General features: G+C 34.7%; 1 protein-coding gene across 8 annotated transcripts in view; it reads right to left on the bottom strand.

Moving 5' to 3' along the window:
• Nucleotides 1–16,272, bottom strand: part of ARHGAP42 (Rho GTPase activating protein 42) — a 287,300-nt gene that overhangs the window by 59,197 nt on the left and 211,831 nt on the right. For 7 of the 8 annotated variants that reach the window (XM_077867592.1, XM_077867593.1, XM_077867594.1 and 4 more), the window contains 4 exons: nucleotides 13,704–13,808; nucleotides 11,302–11,431; nucleotides 4,206–4,306; nucleotides 2,229–2,338 (listed from right to left, as the gene is read on the bottom strand). In XM_077867592.1, coding sequence (XP_077723718.1) covers nucleotides 2,229–2,338; nucleotides 4,206–4,306; nucleotides 11,302–11,431; nucleotides 13,704–13,808 — 446 coding nt within the window. The remainder of the gene's footprint in view (nucleotides 1–2,228; nucleotides 2,339–4,205; nucleotides 4,307–11,301; nucleotides 11,432–13,703; nucleotides 13,809–16,272) is intronic. The other variant, XM_077867597.1, reaches the window with a different exon arrangement.

Genomic DNA, 16,272 nt, shown 5'->3' with positions numbered 1-16,272 from the left:
AGAGAAGAATTTATAAAATGAATTTATAAAGAATTTATAAAATGAAAAGGAAAAGACTGATTTATAGTTACCTTTTAGAAAAATCCCTGTGGGGACATATACACATATACACACACACAAACAAATATTTTTTTTTTAATTTTAATGGTTTGCAGGTAGTAAAATCATTGATTTAGGTATGACTGCCTTAAGAAGGCTAGTTTCAAACTATTTCCTCTGAAATGACCAAAAAAGATGACAAACTTACATTCACCAAAGTTCAGAACCACCTAAATATTCTACAACATGAGAATGATTAAAATTATGACCCCAATATAGTACCATCTGGTCACGAAAATAATTATAATAAGAATATAGTAATATAAAAGTTTCATACCATGATTAATTAAGAAGTCACTAAAACCATAGTGTTCATCTACACCATGATCACAATATTAAAATTAATTCACTTAAAAACCAATCTTTCCCATGTACCCACCCTGAAATAGTTACTTAAGGATGTACTTCAGGAGAGAAAGAGCAAGCAGAGGGAAGGAGGAAAGCATTATAAGATAGAAAAAACCCAAAATGCAGAAACAGTTAAATTAACTTAGTTAACTATGCAGATTGTCCAGATAATAAATTTAAACAGGAAATTAGAAGACTCTAATGAAGAGGTACATTGAGGAGGAAATTTCAGTTAAATATTGTATGATTGAAAACTGGCATGACTTATAACTGCAATGAAGGCATATCATCTCTTGTGTAAACAGGAAAACAGATGACAGGAAAAGGAAAATCATATATGAAGATCAAGACCATTCAGTCTTAGAGAATCTAGGCGAGTATCAACAAAAAATAATAAAATAACAATATTTGTTGGCTGTTTATTATTACTAGGCACTATGTTATAAGTGTGTTTCCATTTTTTTAATCTCATTTAATCCTTGCAGGAACCCTTTGAGGTGGGTACTTATTATCCTTATTTTATGGGTGAGACAACCAAAGCACAATTTAACAATGTGCCCCCGGGGTAAAGAACTAAAAAGTGCTGAAATTAAAAAAAAAAAAAAATTATTAGCATGTTGGCATCTGTCTACATAGAAAATCCAGAAATTACTACCATAAAACTATTAAAATCAATAAGAAGCTCAACAACTATGCTAGATATAGAATGATATATTAAGAAGATCAATAGCCTTTTGATACGAGTCTCAACCCATTTAGAAAAAATATATGTATTAATGAATTCTATTCAAAATTGCCATAAAGACACTCAAGAATAAATCTTAAAAAAGTAAAATCTTCAAAGAGAGTTCAACTTTCCATCAATTAATTAATAACTTTAATGCCACTCCAGTCAAAAATCCCAAAGGATTTTTTTGGAAGAGAAGGGAAATTTAGTAAGTAGATCCATAAAATCTAAGAACACAGTGCCAAAATATTTAACACAATTTTAAAGAAGCATAAAAAACAGGGGTCTTGCCCTACTAAGTAGTTACAAGCTACATATATGTAAATGTTAGTATATATGAGTATATGTAGTATGCATTTAATATAGTGCACACACACACAAAGCTAGAGTATTCAGAAAAGTATGGTTGTAATGCAGGGGAAGAAAAATAGATCATGGAATACAACACAGATCAAGAAGTATACACATTCTTATGTAGTTTCTGTTCTTCTTGTATAGATACCAGAAAAAAAAGTAGAGCTAAAATCCCCCAATAGATTATAAACTCGCATGCGCAACGTTTATGTCTCTCCCAATATCCTGTGGCTAAGAATGTCCAGAATGGTGCTCTGCACAGAGCAGGCACTGAATTTCACTGGCTGAAGGAAACTTATGGCACTCTCAGCTGTGTCTTAATCCTACTTGGAAGCAAGGGCACCAGACTTCCAAAGTGTACAACAAGGCTTATCCAGGAGTGGTGAACAATATTGTCAGGGTCAGACACAGTGACAGAACTCAAGTCCAGCACACAGCCCCTAATCTAGTCATTTATGTCGATTCCCCATATTCTCTGAGTGATGTTGCTTTTTGCTAGGATTCTTTGTCTGATTTACTTTTGAAAGCATCATGCAACATGTACTTGTTGAATAAATACATAAAAGAATGAAATAAATATGTACACTGGCTTTAAAGATTGAAAAACAAGTACTTGTGTGTTGTTTCATATTTACATCTAAACCTAGAAACAAATACTTTAGTTTATTAAAAAATATAAAGTGAAAAGAAAACCTCAAACCTTTCAACTACTTCTATGTCAAAGCAGAATCGTTTGTCAATTGAATCTGTCTTTCGTCGGATACAAGATTTCAATTTAAACATTTCTGGTGAACCAGTAACGAGGCCATTCTGAAACAAGAAGGAGATCATATTATTGACACGATGACAAGGGCAACTGGAAAATATTAAATATGTCAACTAAGGTTGCTGCATTAAATGTTAACTTTGAGTACAGGTTATGTATAAGGGTCATAATCAAATCTTTACCTCTGAATACAGACTTTTTGTCTAATGTTAACTGCCCAATTATAATACAATTACAATACAATTAATAAATTAATAACATATACTCATTTTAATAGAAGAATTCTGTGACATGCCTGTCTAGTAGTCTTAACATATTTACTTACGTCAAATTGCACCACAATGTACATTCTGTAGGACTTCAGATTTAGAAAAAGTATGAAATCACAGTTACCATAATGTCACAGTTAGATATACAGAATGCCTGTCAGTATACAACACTGTGGCTTTGGCATCAAAACGCTCTAAATTGCTAAGAGATTAGGACTGTTCTTTGTGCGCAAGTATGTGTGCACACACAGTGTGTGTTTGTGCATTAGAGCCTTATAGTACTAAATGATAACTGGCCCAAAGTCTCAGGAGAGCTACAAAAATAATACATTTCTAGTATTTACTTATTGTAAATATGTTGCTATCATACACACTGCATGACTGCTTTGCTGGTAACCAACTGCTACCCTGCAATTAAAACTATAACTATTTGGATAGGATCCAACATAAGCTCAAGTCATAAGAATTCTCTTCTATATCCGAGATACCAGTCACCTTAAGGGGAATATTTACCTATGGTCTGGTTAATTATACTATCTTTGGTTACGAAGATCATAGATTTATTGACAGAACTTTGGCTTGGGTCTGTTTGCTAACAGCTCACTGACTGCCACATACCTGACTTTCAGGCAACATCTTGTCTTATGAAACTTTTAAAGCACACACTAGGCATGATTATAGCACTTAACTTCTCATGATGGTAGGAATTGAAGGTTTCTTTTACTCTTGTATGTTCTCCTTTGTATTATGTCTTTTCACTTTAATTATTAGGCTCTATTGAATGCCCAAGCACAATAAGTTTCAGCTGATGTATTTGAGCACATATCTTAGTTAGATCAGCACTTACCTCTGCTATGATCTATAACACAAATTAGCTGGATGAGTCACTTACTTTCAACCACCTTGATTTTCTAATCTGCTAAAATAAGGCTGGACTAAATCTTTAGGATAACTCTCAGCTCTAGGATTCTTAGATGATGGTCCCAATTACCTGATTTTTAAGTTCATTTGCCATATTCACATCATAATTCACAAAAAGATTACATACTATGAACAATAAAGGTGTACTCTGTAGCAATTCCTTATATAAAGTACACTTTATTCTATACTGTTCACTAGCCATGCAAGACATTCAGTGACCAATTTACTTTTGGAGTAAATGGGCATCAACTGATTTCTTCTGAGAAACTTTGCTGGTCAGCACTTCAGTAAACAATACACAGTACAGAAGAGGAAGTGGCAAGCAGGGGCAAAAGGCAGCCTCCCACAGAGGTGACTTGGAGAAAGATGCAGAGTCCTTAAGCCTGGTTCAGCCGCTAGGAGTCTCTACTGAGCTGCCAGCCAAGTAGCAGCATAAACAACTCCGCCAGGGATGTGAGAAGTCACCTCTGTGGTCTACTAAAGGTTCCCTACATTTAACTCAACTGAATATTAAAAATATTCCAGGGTAAGGCAAAGGAAAATGCTTGCCTCTCTTTTTAAGTCATCAAGATCACTGAAGTTAAAGAAAACTTATTGACTTTGCAATTTTTAAAATTTGTTTACATGTTTATTAGAAAAGCAAGCAAATATGACTTTTTTTTTTTTTAACTTCCATTACTTTACTAACGAGCTCAGTTTAAAAAGAAAAAGGAAAACTCACCATTTTCCCACTGGATTTCATTTCTGAAACACTCATTGTAAATGTTTTACTTCCCTTATCGTATGTACAATAATGTTTAATCCATGTAAAACCAAGTGGTCCTGTTGTAAGGAAACAAACATTAGGTTGTAAACAAATGATTTGTGACTATGTTGTACAGTTTTTGATGCTATGATACACAACTGACCATCTCCACAGGCCATGCAATACTGTGAGAAAGGCCAGTGTAGAGGGAGAGAGTTGTATGGAATTGAATGTCTGGGAATCAAAGTTGGCTTTACTTGCTTGCAACGCTGATACTGCCTTGTAACTCAAGAGTCACTTTAGATCTGAATTTCAGTTATCTCCTCAGTAAAAGTGGCATACTTTACTTTCCAAAGACGTAGCAAGAAAGAGAAATTAGCCTTTGTTACAATAACTGATCTCCTTACTTCTAATCCTTGTCCTTTATTTTTAAAACTGTAAGACATACTCTACTAAAAATCTAGCCAGTTCATTTCATCCACTTTGCTCCAAACCCTCCAGTGGCTTCCCATTTCACTCCAGGTGAACACCAAAGAGCCTATTTATTATATGCAGAGCCTCACGTGATCTGGCCCCTCATTACAGATCTCACTACACATCGTACTACCTTCTGCCTCATGTCCTCTGCTCTAGCAACACCGCACTGCCGCCTTGCTGGTCTGTGAACACCGGGGATGCACTGTCGCCCCACACATGTGGACATTTTGTTCTCCTGGCCTGGACTACTTTTGCTCCAGACATCTGTTAGGCTTGCATTGTTACTTCCTCCAGGTCTCTTCCTAAATGACATCTTTATAATGCGGCTCTTCCTGAAGAGAGAGCTAACACCGCATCACTCTCACCTCAGTATTTCTTATCTCTTTCTTGCTTTGTTTTCTTCCTAGCAGTTATTACTGTCTAAAATAGGATACATTTTACAAATTTATTCTATTTATGGTCTGTTTCTGCCACTGGACTCTTAGGCTGTATGAGAGCAGTTACATGTGTTGTTCTGTTTAGTAGTACATTCTTAATCCTTAGAACAGGGCCAGACATTAGTTGTTGCTCAATAAATTCTTGACAAATGAATGAAGGAAAGATTCACTCATTTTTCTCTCTAAGACTTAACTTAGCCTTGGAATTATGTCCTCTTACCACCTATCTGGGAAAAAAAAGCAAACTCAAATAACTCCTTAAAGTGAAAATAACTTTTACTTTTCATTTTAAAAGAAAGTTACATATGTGTAATGCTCCTTTTTCCCCCTGTAAATACTGTGCAACTCTTTCCTATAGCATATCACATTATTCTCCTGTATTCTCCTTAAGGAACTAGATGCTACTGCTTCACCAGGGAATAGGGATGCATGGTGAGTTCAATTTTTCCATGACCAAGGTAGAAGACCGTCAGTTTTCCCACAGGGAAGCCATTTATCCTGCATCCAAACACCGCAGTGGGCTGAGAGGGTTGAAAATGGAGTTTGTTTTCTATACAAGTTCTCCATCTAGGGTCCCATCCTGCCTAACACTAGCATCTTTCTAGCAACAATTACATACAATATTATTGCTGGTGTGGTTTCATAACCATATATTTAAAAGTAAGACATCGTAAAAATGCACTACTTGAGAAAAGTGTGTCCTTAGGCATTTGAATTTTTTTCTGTAATAACAGTGCCCTTCATGTCATATTTAGCTTTAAAATACTTAACCTCAGATCTCAAAATTACAGGATACAGCTATATACTTTGCAATCACAAAGGATTATTATAATAAACTTCAATTTTGTTTTAGGGCCATTTCAACTATAGTACTTAAGCATACTTGTTGATAATTCTGTCACAAGTAAAAATACTTAAAGGCTTAGAGCTGATTAGTGGAAAGTGACTGGATGAAAATCCTTATAGTGACTTTATTACTTAGGAAACAATTTACAAAGCAATATCAGCAATAATTTTTAAATAAAGCTGTGCAAGGCTCTGATGACATTTTAGACCAAGTTGTTTTTTTCTTGTCTACACCTTAAGTTCAGAACATCATGCATTTAATCTTCAAGTTTCCTATGCACACATGATATTTCCTTTAAAGTTGCTTGTCACTAGGCCAGAGCAGATGTTCTCAGATAAGAAATTCCTAAGTCCTTAAAAAAAGGGTGGGAAAATAAAATTTTATTATATATCTAAAGCTGCAAGATAAAACAAGTTTAGGGGCACCTGGGTGGTGTAGTTGGTTAAGCATCCAACTCTTGGTCGGCTTAGGTAGTGACTTCAATGTCCTGGGATTGAGCCTGCATCAGGCTCCACACTCATTATGATGGAATCTGCTTGAATTCTCTCTCGCCTCTTTCTTTGCCCATCCCCTTCCCCCTGCATGCTCTCCCTCTCTCTAAAATAAAGAGATCTTTAAAAAAATAAATAAAATAAAACAAGTTTAGTTATCTTACCCCGTAATCATCTGAGGTTGCTGAGATGATACTTGTGGAATGGGATTCTTCCCATAACATTCACTAAATATCTACTAAGCGCCCATATTTTATCTAGAAAGTTTTTAAGTCAGACATCATATGAGACTCATGCACTTCTCAACTGTGATGAGAAGGCAGGTTAACTCAGACATTATAAAGAGCATTTCTTGTATAAGAAAATGTAGCCTAGGGCAGCCCTGCTGGCTCAGCAGTTTAGCACCACCTTCAGCCCGGGGCGTCATCCTGGAGACCCGGGATCGAGTACCACGTTGGGTTCCCTGCATGGAGCCTGCTTCTCCCCTCTGCCTGAGTCTCTGCCTCTCTCTCTGTGTGTCTCTCATGGATGAATAAATAAAATCTTAAAAAAAAAAAAAAAAAAAAGAAAAGAAAATGTAGCCTAAGAGCTGGAGATGAAACTACTTTCTCCATCAATAGGGCATGTGATTTAACTGTTCTCTTTGGAGGAAGAAAAAGTTCTCAATAGTTGTTTAAAGAATCTAATGAGATAAATATAAATTGCATGGAACAGTAAATGTTCATGGTAAGTATTATTCTCTATTGAGAATAGAGACATTTTACATATATCACCTCTATTCTTATAACATCATTACTAGATAGGTATGAATAGCTTTCTTTTATAAACAAAGATACTGAAAAAAATAATAAACAAAGATACTGAGCTAAAAAATTGTCCAGAATCACCCAAAAACAGATGACAGGCATGGAATTCCAATATAGGTCTAACTTTGGAACCACATTCTTCCTATTTAGAATGAAGTCTATTAACTACTCTACAATCCAGTAATTGCACTACTAGGTATTTACTCAAAACATACAAAAATACAGATTCAAAGGGGTACATGCACCCCAATATTTACAACAGCATTATGAACAATAGCCAAACTATGGAGAGAGCTCAAGTATCCATCAACTGATGAATTTGTAAAGAAGATGTACCCTATATAAACAATGGAATATTATTCAGCCATCAGAAAGAATGAAATCTTGCCATTTGCAATGACGTGGCTGAAGCTAAGTATATTATGCTAAGTGAAATAAGTCAGTCAGAGAAAAACAAATACCATATGCTCTCACTTATGTGGAATTTAAGAAAGAAAACAGACATATAGGAAGGGGGGAAAAAGGAGAGAGAGAAACAAACCATGAGATTCTTAACAATAGAGAACAAACTGAGGGAGGTAGATGGAGGAGGGGCTAGATGGTGATGGGTATTAAGGAGTGCACTTGTGATTAGCACTAGGTGCTGTATGTAAGTGATGAATCACTGAATTCTACTCCAGAAACCAACATTGTACTGTGTTTTAACTAAAATTTAAATTAAAAATAAGTAAGTAAGTAAGTAAATAAATAAATAAATAAAATGAAGTCTATTAGAACACAATGTAATGTATGCCTAGAAGTGCGTAAAAACCACATATCCTGATAAAGTGGAGCTCTATGTCCAAACTGCAATGATCTGCTACTACCACCCCATCACATCCATCTCTGTTTATCACTCAATTTACAGCTCTGATATTTATTATTGATCACTGGTTACTAATTGCATGAGTTTGTTTTATGCCTTCCACTACAGAATAAAAACCCTGGAGCCAAATTCTTTGTCTCATCTTCTATTCCCCATAGAACTTACTCATTTGGTGATGGCAACAGCATAATCAATATGTTTTAGTGAACTGGTCTGATTTTCTTATAAACACTTTCAAAGATACCAAGTGGAAAGGGGCTTTGGATATTTGTCCCTCATATAAAAATAATTCCAAAGGGGTATAAATCCATCCATTTCTCTTTTCCAATCCCTAGACAATACAAGTGAGGAGATGGTGAATAGGAAAAGAAAGGAGGATGGGATTATAATAGGGCATGAGAGCATTTTTGAAGGTGATGAATGTATTCACAGTGGTGATGGTTTCACAGGTGTGTATATAATGACAAAACTTAACAAATTATATGTTTTAAATATTTGCAATTCATTGTATGCCAATTGTACATCACTAAAGCTCTAAAAACAAAGCAGGTAGATATAGAAAAAAAATTGAGATGAAATAATCTTAGGAGTAGGAGGTCAACATCAAGGAGAGGATGCTAAAGAGAGAGGGAGAGTCCAACTGTTCAAGCCTCAAAGGCCACACAACATGAAGGGGCCGTCAGAAGAAGGGCACAACAAGCCAGCATCTAGAGGGATGTGCCAGAAGCTCTGTGGAGGATGGATTACTAGACAGGCAAGCGTAGAGGCAGAAAGAGAGCAATTATGAGGCCAAAGAAAGACTGTGGAGATGAGAGAAGGTAGACGTTCAAAAGTTATCAAGGAGATAAAATGGACAGAGTTGGCCCCAGGTTACAGGAGATACACTGGAGTAAATGATACACCTCCAGTTTTTAGCCTAGAAAGGTGGGTGGTATCACTTAGAAGGATAGCAAATTTCGGAGGAAAGGTCATTGCACAAAGGGCTTTAAAATTAGCTCAGATCCCCTCCCCCCCCCAAAAAAAAATTAGCTCAGACTGACCCAGAGGAAGTCACATATCTTAAAACACAAGATGCCAACATCGGATGGGTGCATCAAACACTGCATTTTGTGTACCCATGCGGTCCCCAAGTTATTAAAGGGCCTATGCTTATAGTTTGAACCAAATGTCCAATAGCTGTAGAATAAATAAACTACAACACTGTCCAATGGATGGACTCCCAAGTACCAAATAAACAGGATATACATTGATACAAAATAATTTTGCTAGGTAATCCAAACCTTTTTTTCTTTGGAACAAAATATCACATACGCACAAGGATTTTAGCAACTATGTAACATTGAGGGATAAAAAATAACAAACAAACTCAAGAAATAAAATATTACTGGGACGCCTGGGTGGCTCAGTCTGCCTTTGGCTCAGGGTGTGATCCTGAGAGTCCTGGAATCGAGTCCCGCATTGGGCCTCCTGCATGAAGCCTGCTTCTCTCTCTGCCTGTGTCTCTGCCTCTCTCTTTCTGTGTCTCTCATGAATAAATAAATAAAATTAAAAAAAAGAAATAAAATATTACTGAGTCTTAATATTAAAAAAAGCTCTAAGAAAGAGGATAGTACCTCCTCTGCCACACGCATTTTGAATAAGCCTCTTTATCAACACATTTTTCTGCTCAGCAAAATATTTTATTGATGCAAGATGTAAGCTCCTCTCAATGTACCCTCACACTGAGGTTTTCAAACCTGAAACACTCATTCAAAACAAGTATTTAAAAATTTCCTTAGTGTTTTGAGTTAAATTTATATACCTTGTATATAAATGACCAATGAATTATTTTTTTTTCTTGAAATTATAATGAAAGTGGTTTATTATGATCTAATTACAGAATAGCTAGGTAGGTCATTAGATTTATTTTAACATCCAAAAACAGCAGACTGGTCAAAGTCAATACTGATTAAGAGAAAATCCTCAAACCCAGATTTCCTGAACCAGGAGCCCTCTATCATCTAATCCAAAGAGTAATAAATATTTGCTGAGTCTGTTAGATCAAATCATTATTCGCTTGTATACTGCTATTCAATAAATGAGCATCACCTGAGCATGGCAAATATAAAATATGCTGGCATTTTAATAATTACATTGCATTATGTCAAAAACTTTCGCTGCTAACCCAGTATCTCCAGCTTTCCCATCTTGATCCTTGCAGTTGAAAGAGTTAAAGTTTTATATTATAGTTATATCTTACTAACTAACCAAAACAACTTCATTAATGTATCATCTACTGATACAGAGACCTCAGAGCAGTGCTCTCTCTCCATGTGTTGTGTCCCAGTATATGAGAATAGTACAGAAAGTAAAAATAAGCATTTCAAAACTTTTACAATGATTTGGCATTACTGCAAAATCCAAGCATATGATTTTGTTTTACAAAGACATAGGTCCATCATGGATTGGAAATAAAAACAACTGTTCCTTTACCACAAACAGGATGAGACTAATACATTAGAGCATATCTGGTTTGAAATAGTTAATTTAGTCAGATTGGTTCCACTCAATGCAAGTATCATGCAGAAAGAATCCTATTTATACAAAATTTAAAGGCTTTTTATTAATTTTTGTGAGAAAAACTTTCTTAGTGTGAGGCAATTATTATAGTGCCCTATTGTGTCTGATGCTTATTTCCTGACCTCAGGAAGTCAAGAGTGCCAATTTGACATTACATAATTGCCGGTTTTATTCCTGAAAACTGATAGAGCATAGAATTAAAAGAAATAATCCTGTAGGAAGAGAGAAAAGTTTTATTATAGTCACTAGGATGATTCATACTGACAAAGGCTTTGAATTTCAATTTTCCATGAAAGTTTAAATTGAGGTTAGCTATTACAATGAAATTCTAAAACTGAACTCATGTTACCGTATCATCTGTGAAGGTTGTTAAGTTCCAAGTTCAATAATATGCCAACTTGGAGATCCTGATGGCGAAATGTGGATAAACTTCCTCACTCTGATGGTGGTAGTGGGAGAGCAGACTAAATATGATAAAGCTGTAAGGAATTGCAGTCTTCCTATTTGAAGGAAAAACACTAACCAAGTCAAATCTTAAAGAAACAAAATATTAATCTTAAGAGTCATTAGGGTATGTCTTTGTGACTCACGTTTCTCCTGGACATAAAGGTAGCCTTCCATTGTCCACTGGCTGGGTGGTCTGTAATCCTGGTTGGCAGATTTCATTCTTTGCATCAATCGCTCTACCTCTTGTCGAGTACTTTCAAAATTATTCCTTGTCTTAAGTAAATAGAAACAACAATTTCATTTATTGTTTCCTATCGGTTTCGAGGAACTTCCAGTCTCAAGTTTCAAAACCACAAGTGGTTCAAAGGATAACCTTGTTCTCTCAGCACTACACACCACATCCCATGACCCTATATACTGAGACCTATGGTCTGATTTTTATTTGCTTTCAACTTTTCTGAATGACCTTCTGCATGTGTATATTTTATTCCTATTTCCTATTGTAACATTATTACTTAGGGACAAATCAGAGCATTTAAAAATGTAATATTTAAGAAACAGAGTTTTATATTCACTAACATCTAAGGTTAAAAAAAAAACAGATGAATAGGGACTTATATTTTCTTTTGGAGAATAAAGACAAAATAAATTCCATACCTTTATGTGGCACTTAGCAAAAAAAAAAAAAAAAAAAAAAAAAAAAAAAAAAAAAAAAAATTCATCACCCATATTCTTAAAACTTTTAATAAGAAATATCACTTAGCTTGGTTTCCAGAAATAGTTACATGAGGTTAGTATATAAATTAACTCATAAAAATGAATAAGTTTATTAATTCTAACTTCTATTACAAAAAATAGTTCACCCACATTACAGCAAATTTACTTAAAGTGAGATATAAAAAGCAGGGCAGCCCAGGTGGCTCAGCGGTTTAGCGCCACCTTCGGCCCTGGGCCATGTTCCTGGAGATCCGGGATTGAGTCCCACATCAGGCTCCCTGCATGGAGCCTGCTTCTCCCTCTGCCTCTGCCTCTGTCTCTGCCTCTGTCTCTCTTCCTGTCTCTCATGAATAAATAAATAAAATCTTAAAAAAAAAGATATAAAAAGCATAAGGCTTTTCTTGATCTCTTTTGCATTCAGGCCATATTATCTCAATAGTTTATTTAGAAGCAAGCAATATGTTTAGAAGTATAAATATCAGCACCACTCAACTCTAAAATTTGTTATGGCCCATAATAAAAGAACTGAATCCCAAAGTAAGTTAGGAAAATTTTAACTGCCACTTTTGCTACTTCTTAAGTTTTTTTTTTTCAAATTCTTTTAAACATAAAGATCAGAAATTTTCCAATTCCTTACATTCCTCTTTTGTTCTTGAACTGTAGGAATCTTAATATAATTATAATGCACATGGAAATAAGTAATAAAATATTGTGACCTTAACAATCTTTCCTTTTAATATTCACAAAAAAAGTCCAAACTCATTCCATATTGAAAAACAATGTAATGACTTACATGTGAAACCAATTCTGTTAGAAAATCTAGAAGAAATAAAAAAAGCTAAAACACCAAATACAAGTAATAAATAAATCCAATTACCTATTTCTCATGGGACACTCCAACCCCATAGTTCTATTTACTGACAAAAATTCTCAACAAATAGACCTTTCTATTTGTCAGGTTTGATAATACAGGCATTTCTTCTGTTTTGTTTTTTAAATGTAAGTGATGCTTAGCATCTGCAAATTTGAATTTGTATAACTATGAAATCAGATATTAAAAGGATCAGACAACTTTACAACATAAACCCTAACAGAAATAGATAGGATGTTTATAAATCTCTATTAAACTTTAAAGCAATTGCTACAACTGCTTAAAAACCATTTAAATTCACTCTTAGAAAATTAAAATAGCATATATATTACATGCAATTTCAGAGAGGAAAAAGATATTCCTTCAGTGCTCATGTACAACCTTTTCATTTCACAAATATAAAAATGTTACCCTCTCAGAAAAAAAGACTTGCCTAAGGTCACCCAGTAAAATAATGAGAACATTAGATAAAGGCGAGTTTCCAACCTTCCAAGTACCTATTATCTATACCTCAGTAATATTTATTTTTGTGAAAGTTCCTAAATTTTTCTAACATATGAAGAATAGTTCTTTACTGGTATACTTTCAAACCAGCAGCTAGGAAAAAAAAAACCCGTTTTAATATATTTATTAGATGACTTTCCTAAATTAGATAAGTTTTTTAAACACTCCAAGGTTTGGCTTGGTTATTGTTAGTTTCTCGTCAGCATCTGATTCACTAAGGAGAGGCAGTGAGAGGGCAGCCCAGGTGGCTCAGCGGTTTAGCGCCGCCTTCAGCCCAGGGCATGATCCTGGAGATCCGGGATCCAGTCCCATGTCAGGCTCCCTGCATGGAGCCTGCTTCTCCCTCTGCCTGTGTCTCTGCCTCTCTCTCTCTCTCTGTGTCTCATGAATAAATAAAATCTTAAAAAAAAAAAAAAAAAAAAGGAGAGGCAGTGAGAATAAGTATTGTCTTACATTCTGCAAGTTGAACTGAAGCTGTTGCTTATATGGTGCAAATTCCTGGGCGAGTTCATATCCCTCATGGTAAAAAGTAAATAAACCCTGAAGGAATGACAAAAGCTGCAAAAAATAGAGAAATGAAAGAAACCATGAAATGTGTTTAAAAAAAGATAATCATCAAACATAATAAAGTGGGAAATTATATTTCATTCTAAATCCTCAAGCATTTCAATTCCTTTATGTGGCAAAGCAGACACTTGAGTTATGAATGTGAAATCAACGACTAAAGTTAATTTTTACTTCCTTTTCGGTAAACAGTGACAGGGACAGTTGTTATATTAACTATTCTACTCTTTAAATGCATTGAAGAAATTTTCAGAAGAGACTATTAATAGGAACAAAGACCAACGTGAACATAGGTCCTATCCTAGAAGAGGTTCTAATTCAAATACAAAGATAAAACATGTACAGATGTGAGGAAGACTAACCAGTAAATTAGAGATAAGGAGTACCCAAGGGAAGAAGTAAGAATTTGACCAGACAAGAGGAATAGCACAAGGTGGCAGTACTGATCCAGGTGTTAAATAGACAAGAGTTTGGCAAGTAGTGGGAAGAACTGAAAACAGTAGAAAGAGTTGATCAAAAACTTGGAACTGGATACAGATTTTTCATATAAAGAGTTGGAATAAAATCTTCTTTAGGAAAACACAATGTCTATTAACCTTCTAATCCTAAACTCACATGTGCTTATTTATTATGGTCTTATTCATAAAGAAAGAATGGATCTCCATGGGCTTATAGGACATAGTCATTTATATAAGTTATAACTGAAAAAACAATTACATTTTTTCAACCTAATTCACTGGGATTTTTATTACAAACTTGTCCACCAATTTGATCTCTTCCTGCCATAAAGTTAGAAAATATTTTTCAGAAATGGCTAATGTTTTTCTAACTCAAATACCACACTATGTCTGTAAGCTATTATTTTAAACTAAAGAAGAAACACAATTTGAAATTTTCCTAAGTGAATAAACATCCCACAGTTTCCTCTGTCTGGGGAAACAGGGATTTAGCTAAGCACCAACTGGTATGTGTGTTATGTTTTCCAACAGATAAATACTCATTCTATCTGAAAACAATTACCTAATGCTTTTCTTCTATAGCAAAGTCTTCTTATATAAGTAAATCTTCTTATATAAATAATTTCTTACAAAGTTATGCTCATGTCAGAAAGCATATACTATCAAATTGGTTTTAAGTTGTATATTTTAAACTCTCCTCTTCTCATTCAACAATTCCTGATACGTCAAAATATATTGTTTTCCAATTTTAGAATTAGTGTACACTGTCAATTTTATATCAATTGATAATTATTATCAAAACTACTCAATAGATTATTCTTTACTAAAATGATGCTATAATATATTTGTTGAATTATCCAATAATTTAAAATACATAGTCTGCATATATTGTGGCCTCATTAAAAAGAACTATAGCATTTAATTAATTGATATTTGGATATACAGATTTAGAAGTTTTCAGAAATACACTTTTGACGTATACAGACAACACTAGTCTTTGAAAGATCCAGATGATAGTTCATAAAGTTTGAAGGAGTATTATTTGATGTTTTAATGTCTATAACTGGTCCCCAGTTAAATTGTCTTGTTATTAACTGGATGTCCTACAAGGAGGGTGCTATCATCCTAAGTATACAGGATTTTATTTTTACTTAAACTTATAAAGAAGATGCGGTAAGAATATCTGAAGTAAGTCTTCTTGTAAAACACCAAATTCCCCCAAGATCTGTCTAAATAAATAAATCTATTGGTATTTTCTAACAGAATTTAGGTTCACTCAGTAGCAGACAATGCATGCTGAGCACCTAACTAGAGAAAGGACAATTTTGAGGAAAGTACAGAGAAGTTACCTATAAAGAACCTTCCACCTTTTCCTTTTGTTCTACATCCAGTTTGGAAGCAACTTTTGTTTTTTAAAAAGGACAGCGTGTATGAAATAGCTGCCTTTAGATGGCAGTAAAGTAAAACTTTTTTAGGTTTGAATCTATACTAGCTCATTTTATCCTCAACAAATTCCAAGATGCTAAATTAAGGTAACTTAATAGGACAGCCTGAAAATCTTTCAGAATTGCATTTCCTAGATGTTATTTTCTTTGTTCAATCTGCGTGAGTGGAGCAGTGTGGGAAAGACTACTGTCTCAGCTTAACCACAAGGTAAACCCGACCTTTAAAATAATAACAACCAACTAAAAACTACTGAAGAGACAAATTAAGTTTTTTTTTTTCTTCAAATTAAGTTTTAATATTAAATCACTTTGGGGGCAACTGGGGGGCTCAGTCAGTTCAGGTCTTGATCCTGGGGTCCTGTGAAGGAGCCCCACCTCAAGCTCACTGCTCAGCCAGGAACCTGTTTCTTCCTCTCCCCCTCCCCCTGCTCATGTGCATGCATTTTCTCTCTCAAGTAAATAAATAAAGACCCCAAGATTATGACCTGAGCCAGAGATAGACACTTAACCAACTGAGCCACCCAGGCACCCCAAAAATATTATTTCATTTTTATC

The sequence above is a fragment of the Canis aureus genome, chromosome 23 (assembly GCF_053574225.1).
Source record: "Canis aureus isolate CA01 chromosome 23, VMU_Caureus_v.1.0, whole genome shotgun sequence".
In the NCBI taxonomy this organism is placed as follows: Eukaryota; Metazoa; Chordata; class Mammalia; order Carnivora; family Canidae; genus Canis; species Canis aureus.
This window is presented reverse-complemented; position numbering and strand designations above follow the sequence as displayed.